General features: G+C 39.3%; 1 protein-coding gene across 3 annotated transcripts in view; it reads right to left on the bottom strand.

Annotated features, from left to right (window-relative positions):
* Positions 1–306: 306 nt before the first annotated feature.
* Positions 307–17,258, bottom strand: part of PTH2R (parathyroid hormone 2 receptor) — a gene marked incomplete at its 5' end in the record, with an annotated part of 86,198 nt that continues 69,246 nt past the window's right edge. For 2 of the 3 annotated variants that reach the window (XM_082688993.1, XM_082688994.1), the window contains 5 exons: positions 307–860; positions 2,500–2,541; positions 4,520–4,658; positions 10,968–11,062; positions 16,837–16,903. In XM_082688993.1, coding sequence (XP_082545119.1) covers positions 465–860; positions 2,500–2,541; positions 4,520–4,658; positions 10,968–11,062; positions 16,837–16,903 — 739 coding nt within the window. In that variant the 3' untranslated portion in view covers positions 307–464. The remainder of the gene's footprint in view (positions 861–2,499; positions 2,542–4,519; positions 4,659–10,967; positions 11,063–16,836; positions 16,904–17,258) is intronic. The other variant, XM_082688995.1, reaches the window with a different exon arrangement.

Below are 17,258 nucleotides of genomic sequence, written 5' to 3' on the forward strand. Positions count from 1 at the left end.
GGTATGTTTTCAGATGCTAATTGCTCCTATGCACAGGCAATAGGAATGAAATTGTAGAAGTACATTAAAATGAGGAAAAGAGAATGTTGATTTCTTAAAAGGGAAAGGACACATATGGAATGGTCTCTATCATACTTAAGTGATATTTTTATGAGAGAAAACTAGAGCCACGCAAGTGAAATGGTTTTCTACCCAAAAGTAGCAGGAAAAAAATGAACAATCACAGAGCACGTACCACACCAACAATTTAGAAGAGGATTTAATGCCAAAATAAGGTAATACACTCCTCCACTGACACCTCTCCTGGGTCTTCACTATTTTTAGAATCCAATCCACGCAACCTGAAAACTTCGGGGAAGCCACACTTTGAACCCTGGATTTTCAGTTCTGCGGCTCAGGCAGAGCAAGGCCAACCAAACCAACACAACCAGAAGAATCGGCTCTTGGAAGCGGCAGGTGTTGACTCAGAGAACGTCCTCGGTTTCTCCTCTGCTTCCTTCCGGCTCTGGGTTCGATTCCAGCGGCCGGGGGGGCGCCGCCATCGGAATCTCCTCGCGCAGCCCCGCGTTCGCCTCCGGGGTCTCCTCAGGGATCAGGTGTGGCGGGCAGTCCTGCTCCGAGCTGCTCCCGACGTAGCCGGGTAACGTCACGTGGCAGTCGGGCTGGCGGCCGGCTGTCCGCGGGGGTTTGCCGGAGAGGAGCACCAGGCGAGCGCTGGCTGCCCCCTGCGACTGGCTGCTGGTGCTGTGGGTCAACGTGGTGAGCACCGAGCCGTACCTGGGGCCGCCGCAGGGGGGCGTCCTTTTCCAGTCGATGGAGAGGCTCCACCGGCTCCACACCTTCTTCACCTCAGACTGAACCTAAGTTGCAGGAAACACGGTGCGTCAGAAACCGTCAGGGAGACCCGGACGGAGCCCTGGCACTTGACGTGGACGTTTGCCCGTCAGCGACGGTCACCACTGAGTTTCCACCCTGGGTGCCAGCGACTTGACGTACATAGTGTCTCTCGACTTTGAAAAACCTCAGAGATAGGTACGCGACCAGAGATGAGCAAGCGCTGGTTTTGAGGAAGGTGAGGGGACTTAACCCAAGATCAGTATTTTAATAGAATTTCAAATGCAGCCCATAGAAGCGTCTGACTTGGGGAGCCTGCGTGGCTCGGGCAGGTAAGCGTCAGACTCTTGATTTCATTTCAGGTCATGATCTCAGGGTCCTGGGATAGAGCCCCCTGGCCTGGGCGCTCAGCGGGCGTCTGTTCAGGGATTCTCTCCTTCTCCCGCTGCCCCTACTCCACCCTACTTGATACTGGTCTCTCTCTCAAATCAATACGAAAGAAAAAAAAGAAAAGAAAAGAAAAGAAGGAAGAAAGGAAGAAGAAAGAGAAAAGAAAGAAAGAAGAGAGAAAGGAAGAAGAAAGAAAGGAAGAAGAAAGAGAGAAAAAGAAAGAGAGAGGAAGGAAGAAGAAAGAAAGAACGAAAGAAAGAAAGAGGGAGGAAGAAAGAAAGAAAGAGAGGAAGGAAGGAAGGAAGGAAGGAAAGAAGGAAGGAAGGAAGGAAACAAGGAAAGAAGGAAGGAAGGAAGGAAGGAAGGAAGGAAGGAAGGAAGGAAGGAAAAGAAAGAAAGAAAGAAAGAAAGAAAGAAAGAAAGAAAGAAAGAAAGAAAGAAAGAAAGAAAGAGAGAAAGACAAACATCTGACTTGTGGGAGAGGGAAAAGAGGCTTATGGGTTGGAAGAGAAGGAGAGAGACATCGTGCCAGCTGTGGCTGAAGAATGGCATCAATTTACTCAACCTGAAATGTAATACTATCCCTTTTGCATAAGCATCCTGAAGGAGGAAAATATGGGGAAGAAACTTATACCATGAAAAGCAAGCAGGCAAATGCATTGCTAATGGGGTGGGGCGCTTGCTTCCAACCTGTGGTTGAAGATTCTATTCTACTGCTATTGCCATTTACCAAAAAGGAGCTTATCTGGAAGTTCTGTGGAAAACAGTAGAAATCGGGTTAGCTGGTGTCACCTGAAAAAACAGGAGGGCTACTTCTCCCCAGCCAACCCCTAAATGAACTGAAAGCGTCCCGTAACCATTGTATAGTTATAAATATATCAAAATATTCTTTCTTGTCTCAAGGAAACTTTTTTTGTTATTTCTTATTGAACTTGAAATTAAATATCAGTTTAAGTATTGACTGGAATACAAAATTCACTGTCCTTCCAAGTATCAGTTTATACTCTTAACAAGTTGGTATTTTGCTATCAGAGTTTCCAACTGAATTGACATTGAAAAGTGCTAGAAGAGAAAGACTCTAGCTTATTTACATTAATTCTTGCTTTCCTCAAAATCATTTATGATTGAAATATCTCCTTTCTCCCTACTCATTTTTTCCTGTAGCTCCTGGGAATCCTAAAGAGATTAGGTCACACTGTGATAGCCATTTCCAAGCTTACTTGGAGCTAGAGCTGTGGGATATGGGACGGGGGTGGGGGGGTCCTTCAAACCTACCTCTCCATTGCAGTAGCAGTAGATGATAGACACAAAGAATCCCTGGGGAACAGAAGAGAAGGTTAGCATGCTGACAACTCATGATGTCCACAGCACTCAGGCACCTTGGATCACAATACATACATTGAAAAACTGGGTTGTGTTTTGCTTCCTTCAGAAAATTTTATTAATCTTTAAGTTTACATTATATTTGTCTGAGATCCTTCCTTGGTTTCAGCTGAACCAAACAAAGTAATGGGATAAAACACTCTAAGACACACAAATAACTGATTTCTTGTTGGAGGCCACGGCATGGTTGCAGTCGAGGACCAAACCAGGCCCTGACTTGTGTCTCTTTTAAAGTCCAGATGCCTTGACAAGGGGTTAAGGATGGGAAAGTTGAGTAAGACTGAGAAAGGGTCTGTGCTATGTGTCGTGCGCTCGCCTATGTGACTTCCCACACACTCCCCCTACAGAAGGGAACAATGTGGTCAGGGTCATGAATTCCTAGTTGGTCCTTGTTGTTCCTGTGCTTCCCATAACCCACTCCCTGGTTGATTGTCTTGCATCAATAGTAGCTAATGGCATTAGCCGTGACTACGTGACTACCTGGCATCACGAGGTTTGCTTGTAGTTAATGTAAACTTGTTATAGAAACCTGCGGTCATCTGACTAGATACTGATGTATTACTCCTTCCATTGTGGTCTGCCTTATAAATGCTTGTAAGATGTGGAATAAAATCGGCACTGTTGGACATCATCCTCAGTGCTCCTCCTGCCCCCATCTCTTTGTCTCTTAATTTCTTTTCACCATCCTCTTACCCTCACGTTCCTGGTCGATTTGTCGCGCCGGCCGCAACAACTTCTATTATATGAGCTTTATTTATGTTGTCACTCAAGGATTACAGAATATCCCCTGGTTGGTAAGAGATATTTATACACTGCGAATGCTGGAAACTACAGACATAGGCTATTATATGGTAAAAAGACAAAGAAACTTTTTGTTTCTCCTTCAAAAATATTTATTGAGCTTCTACAGGGCAAACTGCTCAGCATGCCAGGAATAAATGAGTCAATCAAGACAGAGAAGGTCCCTGTTCCCTTAGAGCTACATTCTAAAAGGAAATATGGATGATGGATAAAATATAAACGACTAGCCACACTAGAAAAATGTAAAATAATAAGAGCTATGCAGGCCAAACAAGTGGCGTGAAAGAGAATGGAAATGAATGGGGAACTAAATGAAGACCCGAGTTGAAGAGATGGCATTTAAGCTGGTTTGAGTGACAAGAAGAAGGCTTGTGAATATCAGCAGGGAGCACCTTCCAGACAGAGCAAACAGTAACTCTGAGCCCCTGAGACAGGAATGAGCTCAAGGAACAGAAAGTGTGGAAGGGCTAGTGGGGCTCAAACTTAGCCGGTGACTGGGAACATGACGGCACGCAACGTCACAGTTGGACAGGATCCCTGTCACAGAGGGCTGTGCACGGCAACAAATGGCATTTGGATCTTATTCTGAGTGCAGTGGGAATCTCTGGTACTTCTGGTAGATAACGGACATGATCAAATTTACTTTTAAGATCCTTCAGACCCTTGTATGGAGACTGGATTAAAGGCAGCCATGGGAGGCAGCGAGTAGCCAGGAGGGGAAGAATGGTGTCCACAGAAAGCCATGTGAGAGATGATGGCAATCATATTTTCAAATGAGATAAAAGGGAAAGAAGCTACTTTTTAATTTTCTCTCCCTCTTCCCTGTCTGCTTTTTCATTGTCTTTCATTTACTTTCTATATACACATGCTACTCTGTACACATTACATAGTCTACAGCAATACGATTTCTTGTCTCACTGCCCAGGCGTGTTTGTGAGATGCAGCTCCTGCTCTGGTCAGAAGTTAAAAGCACAGACTCCAGAGAATAATGCCTTTTCATGGCCCTGTGGGGACAAGTCCCTGAAAGCCCAACAGAGGGGCAGAGAACAAAGTTGCAAAGGGGGAATAAAAGCAAAATGCAAGAACCACATTACTAGCTGGCACGCTCTACCTGAAAGGAGTTGAAGAAGAGCTCACAGTGCATCCGGACCTCCCAGCCCAGCCCCGTGAAGGAGTGGGGCAGGCACAGGAACACGATGTAGTGCACTCCAAAGACCAGCACAAGGACCAGGGTTGATTTGGCGAGTTTCCTGAAAGAGAATACCAAGCCCTTATATTCATCAACTTCCAGTGCCCGTCAATAGAGACAGCTTGCTGGGGAAAAAGCAAAGCTTACTAGAGCTAAGGGGGGCTGCATTGTTTCCATCTCTTTCGACCCCATGGCTTCTGCTCGCCTTTATTCCCCTCCCTCCTCCTCCTGCCCTTTTATACTAAATCAAGTCACTTATTCTCATGTCCCAAGATTATTATCCCTTCAATCTTTCTAATCCCATTTCCACTCCTCTGGCATAGGATGCTAGTTTCATAAAGCCATGAAAAGCCCTTTTTCTCTGCCCTAAGTTTATTTTAACATCTATGTTTGGGACTTAAAACAAGTATTACCTCCATCCTTGTTAACTGTCTTTACCTTCATAGAGTACATTTCTTCATTTTAAAATTAACTATCCCCTAAGTTCTTCTTACATTTGGATCTGCATTAATCATTTTGTATTTTCTTATAAGCTGCATGTGGTCAGTAGTTCCTACTTTTCTAAATATCCTCTGGCAAATATCCTACAAAATATCTACAGTTCTAGGTTTTGGACTCTTTTTTTTTTTTTTTTTTTTTTTTGCATGCTAAGCAATTTGACTTTATTTCTCATAACTACCTCTTCACATACATTTTCTTGTGTAACTGGAGGAACCCCAGGTTTCCAAGATGTTGGTTGATTCTAAAATGGCCCCCAATGATCCCTATCTGGTATTTACATTCTTGTTAGTCCTGTCTCCTTGAGTGTGGGCAAAGACCAGGAACTTGCTTCTAACTGACCAATTACAGCCAAAATGATGAGCTGTCACTTCTGTGATTACATTTCATAAGAGTATAACTTTCATTTTGCTAGTAAAAACGAAAGTTTATTTTGCTAGTAAAAAAAAAAAAAGAGAGAGAGTTTACTAGCAAACTCTCTCCTTTGTTTGGTTCAAGGAAGCAAGTAACCATGTTGTGAGCTACTCTGCTGAATGGGAGAGATGGCAAGGAGAGGTGGCATCGGCCAACAGCCCGCAAGAAACTGAATCCTGTCAACAATATATTGGCTATGGATTCTTGGAAGTGGATTCTTCCCCAGTCTTGGGATAAGACTGCAGTCCTGACAGCCGTCCTGACTGCCCTATCAGCTGAGTCTTGTAAGAGATTCTGAAGCAGGAGACCCAGCCAAAGCATGTCCAGACTCCTGATCTAAAGAAACAGTCAAATAGCAAGTGTGTTGGTAAGCCACAGATATTTGCAGCAATCCATTTGCACAGCACACAACTGATACATCCAAGCACATCATGTGTTTCTGTTGTACTTTTTATCCAAGAAATAGCCAAATCTGGTCGATTCTTTATTTCTCAAATATTCCCTTCTTTACAAATCATTGATACCTCAGTAATCTCAAACAACTGCAACCTTCTCCCTCTCTCACTAGTCTTACCTCCAGCTACTTTTCTTCCTTCTTTCCTACCTCTCTTCCCTCCTTCCTTCCTTATGTACTTATAAACTTACTTAGTTCTCTTCGTGGAAATAACCAGTATGAGTGAAGCCAAACAGAACTGGATTCAGGTTCCAGATTTGCCATTAACTTCTTGAGTGACTGTAATTCAGCTTTCTTTTCTCTAAAATGAGGGAACAGGGCCCAGAAGTTTATAAGAGCTCCACAGTCTAACGCTTTCATGGGGAGGATCATCTTCCAGACACATCCATTTTCCTACTATAACCATCTTTCTAGGTCCTGCAGGAGCTGGGTATCCCACAGAATCGTACTAAAATGCCTAAATTGGGCATTTGGAGTTGCACACCTGCCCCATCCCATTCTCCTCTGCCTCTTGTATCTCTCACTAGTGCCCAGGCCTTCTGCTCTTCTTGGCTCAGAGCCATCTGCTCTGCCTCACACCCAGTTTCCCTGGTGGTCTAGGGGCTTTCTCCTATGGTGCTCTAGTCCCATACTTCCTACCTTGACTCACCAATAGTCTACTTAATTTGAAAATTCTACCTAAAGTCTGTTTCATTCAAGGCAGCATCCCTGATAAGACAATGGATTTCTCTGACCTAACTCCTTCTCTCAACTTTCGGAGGCTCCTCCTAAACGCACCTAGTGACTATCCTCTTCACACCACGGCCTATATGAGCAAGACACTGTGAGTATCTTTATGATGCTGTAATTCACTCTAATCAGATAAAGGGGAACATACTTGCAGAATTTTAGAAGTCTTGGTTAACATCAATCTGAAAAAACAAAAACAAACAAACAAAAACCACCCTGCACTTCTTCCTTTAAGATGAATGGATAAATCCCCCTGGAGACTATTCTCAAAATCAAGCTAACTTTAATTGCTACTATTGTGTGTGCCTAGGAGCCAAAAACTAGGCTAAAACAAAAAGAAAAACAACAACAAAAAAAAAAAAAGAAAGAAAGAAAGAAAAGAAAAGAAGGGAGGGGACAGCGGGAGGGAAGAAGCGAGGGAGAAAGAAGTAAAACACATTGTGAAAAAATCACAAATAAAAAGTTTACGGAGAGTTTGGTTCAATGCAGAGTAAGAAAAAGCTGTCAGACTAAAATTTATTGGGAATCCTGCTAGCTCAGCCGTCTGGGTTTTCTTTCTCCCTTTATCTGTGACTAGGCTCTTTTATAAAAACTCTGTAGAGATAAAAGTGAACTTGTAGAAAACCAAAATTGAATTCATTTTCTATTGCTATGAAACAAATCACCACAAATTTAGTGGCTTAAACCAATATCTATTTTGTCTCTCTCGGTTTCTAAGAGGTCCCCCAGATCTTAACCACAGACCTTCACAACATGTCAGATTACTTCTTCAAAGCCTGCAAGACAATCTCTCTCCAGGCTGCCAGTCACAGGAGTGACTACCCCATCACCTTTCCAATATAATGTAACCTAATCAAGGGAGAGCTTATCCCATCACAGGTCTTGCTCAAGAAGGTGTGTGAAGGATGAGGATTATATAGGGCATATACACCAGAGGTAGTAATCTTCTGGGGGGCGTGGGTTCATCTTAGAAAGCTGCCCTCCACAACAGTGCAAATAAGTTCTGTCCATAGAAATGCAATTTGTGTTCAATGTAATGCCACTAATTACAGCCCTGTGGGTGTTAATAATTTATTATTTGCATCCATTTGTAAATTCATTTTAACATTCATAATTCTCTGTTAAACATGTGTAATGCCTTACCATTTCCCCCATTAATGAATGAAATAAAATCTTTGAGGTGTGTTCATTTATGATTACATCCTCTTTTAAGATTTATCCTTCAATGACAGTGAACAAGTTGAAGCAGAGGCATGTGCCTGGCCAATGTATACATGGGTCATCTATCTGTCTGTTCATTTATAAAGATGGATTTTTCCACGGACATCAAATCAGGCAGCCATCCTGGGCACTGATTTGCTTGGTGTCCATCTGGCCATTCATGCACATTATACATCTTTGCAGCCCGGCTCTCTGAAAAGGCACAGCTGTCTAATGAAATGATCAGCGGTGCACCAGCTGAAGTAGCCTTCTGGCTTGCTGGAGACATGGTTGTGGTTCTGCAGCCAAGAGCAAAGCCATGGGAGGAATATAAAGGAATCAAACGGTGTGTAGGACTCAGCATCCTACTTAGAAAACAGATACCCAATTCTTGCACTCTCTCTCTCTCCAGGTGAAAAGTGCTGGAAATTTTCTACTATTCTATTAAGAGTCAACTTAGCTTTTTTTTTAAAAAAAAAAAAAAAAAAAAAAAAAAAAACAGTACTTACCCTAAGCCTCTTTCAATCCCTCTTGAGCTAGAATTAATCTTTCCTTTTTTTCTATACACATAACACTTTGGAAGTGCATTTCTACTAGCACTGTCCTCATTTTAATTAAATCAATATCTATCTCTCTCTCTCTCAAATTTTTTTCACAGGCAGAAACCATGTCTTCTTAACTTTGAATCTCTTGCATGGCACAAGAAGTGTACTCAGTCAATGAAGCCGTTGGCTATCACGCTCCTGTCACTTCCTGTACTGGTTGCCTTCTTTTATTCTGCCAACCATGTGAGAGAGCCATTATTCTCCTATGTCCAGATAAGGATAGAGGCTCAGAAAAGGAAAGTATTCACCCGAAGTTAGACAATGAGTAGAGGATTCAACCTTAAAATCTGTCCTCTTTACTATCATATTGCATAATAAACACTGATTGCATTTATTCCAAAAATAATAAACACGATTTTTGTCTGATGTTGAATAGAATGTCAAATTTGCCAAAATATTCAAGTGTTCTTTTCCACTGAATTTTGCATTTTTCATATCTCATGTTCTTCCAGTCCAGGCAATCTTCTCTTACGGGGATTGAGTTGTAATATAAAAAAGAATGAGATGCATTAGCCCTATTGTTAAATCTGATAGATTAGTTAATTTTCTACACAATTTGAAAAATCCTTCTTGTTTTAAAATAACTAATTTGAACTACAGATACGTAGAATGTCACTTTTGAGGGAAACTGGGTAAAAGATATATGTTATATATTACATACATATATATATTATTTTTACAACTCTGTATTACTTGTATGTTTTATTTTACCTCTGTATTACTTTTATAACTGCATATAATTCTGCAGTTATCTCAAAATAAACAGTTTCTTAAAAGCTGACTGTATTATTTCATTTCAGTATTTTTGTTAAGATTTTATTTATTTGAAAGAAAGAGAGCAAGAGACAGAAGGAACAGTGGGAGATCTAAAACTCAGAAACTAAATACTGAATTCTCAAATCACTGCCAAGTAAGTAACCACATGTTTCTCTCCAAAAAGAAAGATGCAGTCATTCCTCACCATCTTATCTGTAACTTTGAAGATTATTAAGAATTTAAATATGTTTCAGCTACTTTAAAAAAATGTATTTGGCAGGAAAATACTTTCCTTGACTACTCTTAGCCTAGACCCTGTTCAAATTAATGGCTCCAAAATTTAAAAATTTCCAGGCCCCAATTATTTAAAATTTATCCTGAATTTATCCTGAATTCTAAATAGTAAATTATTTTAATCTTTGATAAATGTTTCTCTTCCGTTATTTTGAGAAATAATCTCCTATGAGTGAACTCAAAGTATTGTCTATTCTATTTTTTACAATAATTCACCCTTTGTTCTCTCCAGAGTTTCTCAAATCTCTTGGGAAACTTTTAACTGAAAGTACAAGTTCACATCATTCAGAACTAGAGAAATAGGAGCTTTTATTCAGGGCTAGAAAAATAAATAACTTTCAGAAACCTTTGTACTGTTCCACTTTACGGAAAAGAATGGAAAGCTATTTACGTTTTCCATTGTTCTATCATCCCTTGGCCTTTGTCTTCATCAATGGGATGTGACATGAGACATGCTAGGAGTATAGCAAAGGGCCATCACTGGAAACTCTCAGGCACAATTTATAACGCTACCGCTAACAGCACATTACAAACGGCTGAATTCTACAGCTGCTGGTTTGTTCATACTCTATAGCCTATTCCAGACTCCAGTCCACACCCAGCATCTTTTCTTCCTGACAGTGAATGTTACCTAAACAGTCAAGGGAAATGACTCAACAAAGGGCTTTGAGAACATTTGTGACACAGGACCAAAATGCTGACTATGGTTTCTTCCTTTCTGTGTCTCAGATAGCATTTCCTAACAAACCAAGACAAAAAGAAATAGATATTTATGAAGATCAATTCCACCAGAAGATCAAATCCACCAGACTACTGGATGTGTATATCTAGTTGGGTAGAGGCTGCTGTTATTCAGAACTCCCAAAATGATCATTGGAAAAAGTTGACACACCCTTAACATAGTTCAATAATGATTATAAACACTCAATTTTCCCCTTTCTTCTTGAAAGACTGAAAAACAGACCTCACTCAATCAGTACATTTGAAAGTTCTTAAAGATTTACATTCAGTAGAGGCCACTCTGATGGACCGATTGGGATCAATACAGCAAACCCAATTTCTTGATATTTTCAGTTATGATATATTATTTTAAGAACACAGATAAAATTGTCTGCCAAGATCATCAACAAGAGATTTTCTAGGAAGTTACACAGTTTATGGGAAAATTCCAATATGCTAAGAACAGATTAAAAATTTATATTAATTAATACTTAAAACTTAAACACATTAGGAAGGTTTTGAGTTATTTAAATTTTCCTAAAATACATATACTCTCCTGATAAATTGCACAATTAAACCAAATGAAAATTAATATGCATAAATTTATCTCTCAGAGACATTTCAGATCAATCAATATCTGTTCTTTACTCTAAATGGTAACACAAATATTTCCTCTGGTGCATACCTGTCCTGCAATTACCTGTATTGTTTTCTTGTGTCATGCCCAACTGCATTGGTCTCCCAGATTTTGGTAGCCAGAACTCTAACAGTATTCAGAAACAGAATAAAATTGAGCTGAAAGAGAAGGTAATATTGAAAAGCATTATTAAGGGAGTCTTCAAGATTATAAAAGTCTTCAAGATTATAAAAATTTACATAAATTAAACTTCTTTGTATTCAAAAACTGAAAATTACCTATTCCACAAATGTGAATGAGGGACCCTGAGATAAGATATCAGACAGTTAGTGATTCATGAGTTGCCATCGTGAAAACATAGAGATAAAAAGTCTCAATAGCACTGAATGGAAATACCAGAGGACGATCTGCCAGAATGAATAGGGAACTTCCAAACGAAAGTTAGGATAAAGTCCTGTGGCAGACTGGCGGGATAAAGGATAACAGTTATTATGTAAATATAACTAACTGACCTTTTTGAAGTTAATTTCCCAGCTTCTGTGTCTATTTTAGGGAGAGGAATAGTAGAGTTGTTTGGGGGATGGTGTCCCTCTTGGAACATAAGAAGTATAGGGTGTTGCCTTAAAAGATCAGTTAATAAAATATACCCATGTACACACACACTGATAGCTCCTACACCAGTTGGGTAAAATTCCGAATAATTACTCTGAATAATTTAGGGAAGTAGAGAATAAAGGTGAATTAGGAACTAAGTTATCAACTACTTATTTACTATTCTAAGTGTATGAGGTGAATTGACTCTTAGTCGTCACAACAGTTCCATGAGATAGGCACCTCATTGTCCCCATTTTGTGGGTAAAGAACCTGAGTAACAGCTTCCACAAATTATCCCTGATCACACAGCCAGCAAGCAGCAGTGCCCTGAAGCCTGTGCAACCTGGATAATGGAGAGTGGGGACTCCACCATAACACCATGCTGCCCATAAAACAGAGTTGAGTTATAGCAGATTGAGATGAAGACAGAAATTTCTTAAAGAGCAGGATGGATTAAGAAAAGATTGTAAAGACTCTAAAATAAATCAAGTTTTAAAATCAATATCAGAAACAGCAAACAGTAGATCTAACAAAGCAGAAGAACACATTGAGCCATGTAGAAGACCACTGAAGACTCTTCCCAAATGGGGGGATAAAAAACAAAGACCCATATGACGAGGGGAGAGATGTTTACACGTATGACATGGAATTGAGAGTCATCGTGCAGATTTATTTCTATCTCTGTAGAAAAGATTATGATAAATTGAAGGAATCAATAAAAATATGAGAGGAAAATTCCTTTGCTAAAGAAAGATCTGAGTCTATAAATGACCTTACACACTGGGCAAATGGAATGAAAAAAACAAGACCAAGTGGAAACTTCTGGTGAGATTGTTAAATTTCATTTTAAAAGGTGTAGAAATAATGCTAGAGAAAATTATTTAGAGAGTCCTTGTATCTCTCATGTGCACTTCCTCTAAAATTTTGCTCAAAGGTCTACTTCAGGCAAAGTACAGATAAAACAAAGAAATAGGAAACTGAGAAGGTGAAGAAAGTGACCCCTCCCTAAGCATTAAAACTAGTCACACATTGAATAAATTTTATGCAAATATGTTTTTTAAATAATGCAAACATAAACATTAGATTCTTTCTCAATTAAAAATTTAAAGATGCATTCAAAGTGAACCACAAATGAATCAAAACAAAGAACTCCAAATTTAAGTTTTGAAACCTCTGGCCCTCAGGCTATCTCAGACTTTGTTCCTGGAGTCTCCTTTGCATGGATCATTCTTCTACTCCCTCTGCTCTCCTTTCCTTACTAGGTTAGCTCACTCAGGTTTCAGGCTGAATGTCAGCTTTTCTCAGAAGCTGTTCCAGCCCTACCACAGCATTTGTCATATTTAAATCTTCACCTCACCAACTCTGTTAACCTTCATGAGAATTGGTGTCTTTTTTTTTTTCTCAGTCAGATTTTATTCCCAGATACACAAATGCCAATTAATAGAATTACTGCTATTCTAATATCCAAAGCCAGAATTCAGTGAGGGGTCCAACTTCTATTTTGAAGTTTTGGTGGAATGCCTAGGAAGCGCAGTTGGGTAACTGTCCAGCTCTTAGTTTTGGTTGAGGTCATGATCTCTGGGTCGTGAGAAAGAGCCCTGTATTGGGCTCCATGCTCAGCAGGGAATCTGCTTGAGATTCTCTCTGTTGCTCTCCCTCTGCCCTTCCCTCCTACACTCATGCTTGTTTGTGTGCTCTCTCTCTGTCAAATAAATAAACCTTCAAAAACGTAAAATTAAATAAATAAAATTATTGACCAATAATTTTTGATAGCATATATGGAGCATATTTATTTATATAAAACCATGCTACATATAATGCAAGTGTGAAAAGCAAATATTTTATCCAGACTTGATATATAAAATACCATAAACATTACCTTAAAAATGGAAAAAAACTTTTTTTCCCATGGAGCGCAAGTGAAAACATGGTCAAAAAATGTAGTTATAATCTTATTTTGTCACACTAGCTATGTGACCTTTATCTGAGTAGGCTTTAGTTTCCTTCTCTAGAAATGAAAAGCTTGCATGAAATGGACTCAAAGGTTCTGTAATCATACCTAACTTTGCTTTGGGCTTTTATTTAACCTCTTTCCTCTTACCAGTTCTCCAGGGCATCTACTTTGTATGCCAGCTTTATTTCTCCAACAAGTATTTATTGAGTGATCACTATGGGTCAGGAAGCTTGCTAGGTACTAGAAATACAGGCATTTAGGAAAATGTGGTCCTTATGGCTTAGTGTACAAGATGGACTTTCAACTCTCAGAAGTTTTATACATTGTGATGATCTAGAGAACAATCTCACCTTGCTCTTTGGGTTATAACAGGTGACCTAATTTAGACTGGAGGCATCAAGAAAGCCACAATGAACTGTTGCATTTAAAGGGAGGGATAGTAGGAAGCACATTGCAGGAGTCTAAGAATGCAGCACAGAACATGGAGGAGACAGAGGTGGACAGGTTCAAGGAACTGAAAGGAAAAAATGTGGATGAGGCATGACACGTAAAGGGTGCAAACACAAGTGACAGGGTCTTCCCTAGTCTACTGGGGATGTTGGCTTTTACTGTAAGTGCAGGGAGCTCATTGGGTAGGGACACTGACCCTGAAGTTAGAATCCCACTCTACCATTCACTAACTGTGTGATTGGGAAGTTTCTCTACTTAAAAGATCAGATAAATCTATGTAAATAAAGCACTAAGAACAGTGGCCACTGCATGGCACTATGCAGTGTCTGTTGTTATTATTTGCATCATTCTTTCTAGCTTCAGGACACTGAACAGCTGAGATGAAGGGACACTTCACTCAAAACACTAGGATGGAGTTCAGGGCACATCTCTTCCCTTACAGACTGGTTCTACAATAAAATGAGGGAATCTTAAAAGGGAACAGTGATAATTGAATTATAACACTAAAACAAAAAGGTAATTCAGTGAATAGAAAGGTGCTCTTGAATCTTTGATTTTTTAAAAAGATTTTAGTTATTTCTTTATTTCAGAAAGAGCGGGTGCATACATCGGGGGAGAGGGAGAGAGAGAGGGAGAGTATCTCAAGCAGGGCTCAATCTCACAACCCTGAGATCGTGACTATGATTTTTAAGATTAAATGGATATTGTGATACTGGAAAAATACTAAAGAATTCTTGCTTTGAAGGTGTCATCATTTAATCAAGACGGTTAAAATGGATTTCATCTAAGTTTTCTTTAAAATGCATATGCAGGGTGCCTGGGTGGTTGGGCGACTGCCTTCAGCTCAGGTCATGATCCTGGAGTCCCAGAATCGAGTCCCGCATCAGGCTCCCTGCTTGGTGGGATGACTGCTTCTCCGTCTGATCTGCCCTCTTCTCATGCTCTCTCTCGCTATCATCCTCTCTCTCAAATAAATAAATAAATAAAATCTTTAAAAAAATAAAATAAAATGCAGATGCATTGAGCATACCATCATTTCTAGCTCCCTTTCCCCAATGGGGAATTTTCTAGAACCTCTATAATCACCTAATTTTATTGTTTCTCTTTGCAATGTAGAAATCCCAGCAAATAAACTTCTCATGCATGTTGACAATGTGAGTAAGTAAGATCTGCAAACAAAAACCAAAGCTTTGGTTAAAAATCAAGTGTTTCAATGGAGGATGTCTCATGATGTATTTTTGTCCACTGTTCTTTGCTTCAATTCTTAATTTGGTAAGGATTTCTTGGAGTTTTAATATATCTTTTCTTTTTGTCAAATGAAAACTCATACTTAATGTTCTTAAATTTGCCCACGTTTTCATATAATATTTAATTATCTCATTTCACAATTCCCGTACAAGGCACTGAGGACACAAAAAAGTAATAAGGCCTAAGTTATCTCCTTCAAAAGAGGATGGTAAGCGATGGACGAACAAACACAGTGGAGGAGGAACTAGGAAGAAAGAAGATGAAAGGCTAGCAAGCACAGATGAGGACAGAATATCCGTGGATGAAAGGGACATAAGAGCAGTAAAGGCTAGACACTACTTTATAAAGTTAATTTGTATCTTTAAGTTCACTAATGTTCCCTAGGGATGCAGTTTATCAGTAGATGATTGGATGGGATAGCTCATCACTAGACTAAGATAGCAGTACTTCATTAAAATTAAATGATAACAGTTTATAAATTTAAGTCATTCATTCATTTATCCACAGTCTGTTCCCAGCTTCTCCTAGGACATTGAAATGGGATCTAATTTGCTAAAGGGATGTTTTAGCAAGGATACAAACTGGCTTCTCTAAAAGTCTTCTATATTTTCTTTCTCCCTATAAACATTTACTCAATGCCTTTTTGAAATGATGAGTCCTTTTCAAGCTTTTCTCTTTCTGTATCTGCATTTTTCCTATGAGATAAATAAGCTTTTCTCTGATTCTGGATAGATCCTACAAAACCTCAGTCCCATTAATAGTTGTCCCTCTGCTATCAAACATGGCAATATAATGATAAACCTGGTGATGCATTATGTTACAGAAAACAAAATGAGAAATGTGAGAAATTGGAGATCAAAGACAAAAAAAAATTAGGCTGCTGCATTACTTTCAAGTTAATATGGGAACATAAGTCCTCTTTTTAAGATGTTTATAATCTTGAATTAATACAAGTATAATTTCTTCATCAAACCATGGAGAAGCTAATGAGATAAAATCTTCAAGGGAAATTAAGAATAAACATTTTGGGGACTTGTATTAGACACAAAGAAGTACAAATTTGTTTTCTTTTACAACACACGTGTAATAATATGTAGGTGAAATACAACAGACAGAAAAGGTCCATGCAATATGCATTGTTTTCCCCAGTCTTTTCCTCATGACCTATCCAACAGGGTTTTGTGGTCTATGTTTCCATACAGAATCATCTTAACTCCTTGGGGATAGCGTGCCAAGGAAGAGCTTTAGTCAATGCTTTATAATGAATCATACTATCATTTTTCTCTCTCTCAGTAATTCCTCCATTCTCTGGTTATTTGTCTCCTTCTTCTGACCTACTACCAAGTGATCAGAACGTTAAAGTGGAGCTCTAATATTATGTATGCAAAGGGGGAAAAGTTTTAGACCTTCCAGCTCCTTGAACACGTAAATGTTCACAGATATTTTGAAGCCCCAGAATTGAATCTATGTGCTAGCTGATTAAAGGGAGGGTGTGTGCTTTATGTATGGATCTCAGTGTCACCTGTGAATATTAGTATGATCCCCAGTCCAGACTCTCCCAACAGCTATTGCTGTAAGGCAAGTCTCCTAAACCTTTGTAGAACAAAGTAAGGTCTTGGTTTTAGCAGCAGTTTAATTATGCATCCTTTTTTCTTTCTTTCCACAACATAAGCTTTTAACACTTACCCCAATAGCTGCTAAGATTGGGGCTTGGTAAATCCACTTGATGTTTCCAGCACTAAGTTCCCAGCATCTGAGACATGAAAAAGAACTTTCATGAATAAATTGGCAAACCAAATAGGCAGTGAGAATTAAGTAGCATTTAAGTTTTACTGAACATTCCAGTCCCAAGCTTTTGATTAAAAAGTAAGTAGACAAAAAGAAATCTCATAAAACACCCAAACCAGTAAAAAATGTGTACTAAATGTGTTACTAAAACCAGTAAAAAAAAATGTATAATAGGACCTAGTTTCTATACTATTAGCTATAGAAGATTATAAATATTCTTTTCAGAGCCACAAAAAGTTATTGTTGTGATGCACTGGTCCCTGAATTGATCTGGATATCTATTAGACCATTCTGAACACCCACTAAATCAGTCTGTGATG

Source organism: Mustela nivalis, assembly GCF_964662115.1.
Source record: "Mustela nivalis genome assembly, chromosome: 11".
Taxonomy (NCBI): Eukaryota; Metazoa; Chordata; class Mammalia; order Carnivora; family Mustelidae; genus Mustela; species Mustela nivalis.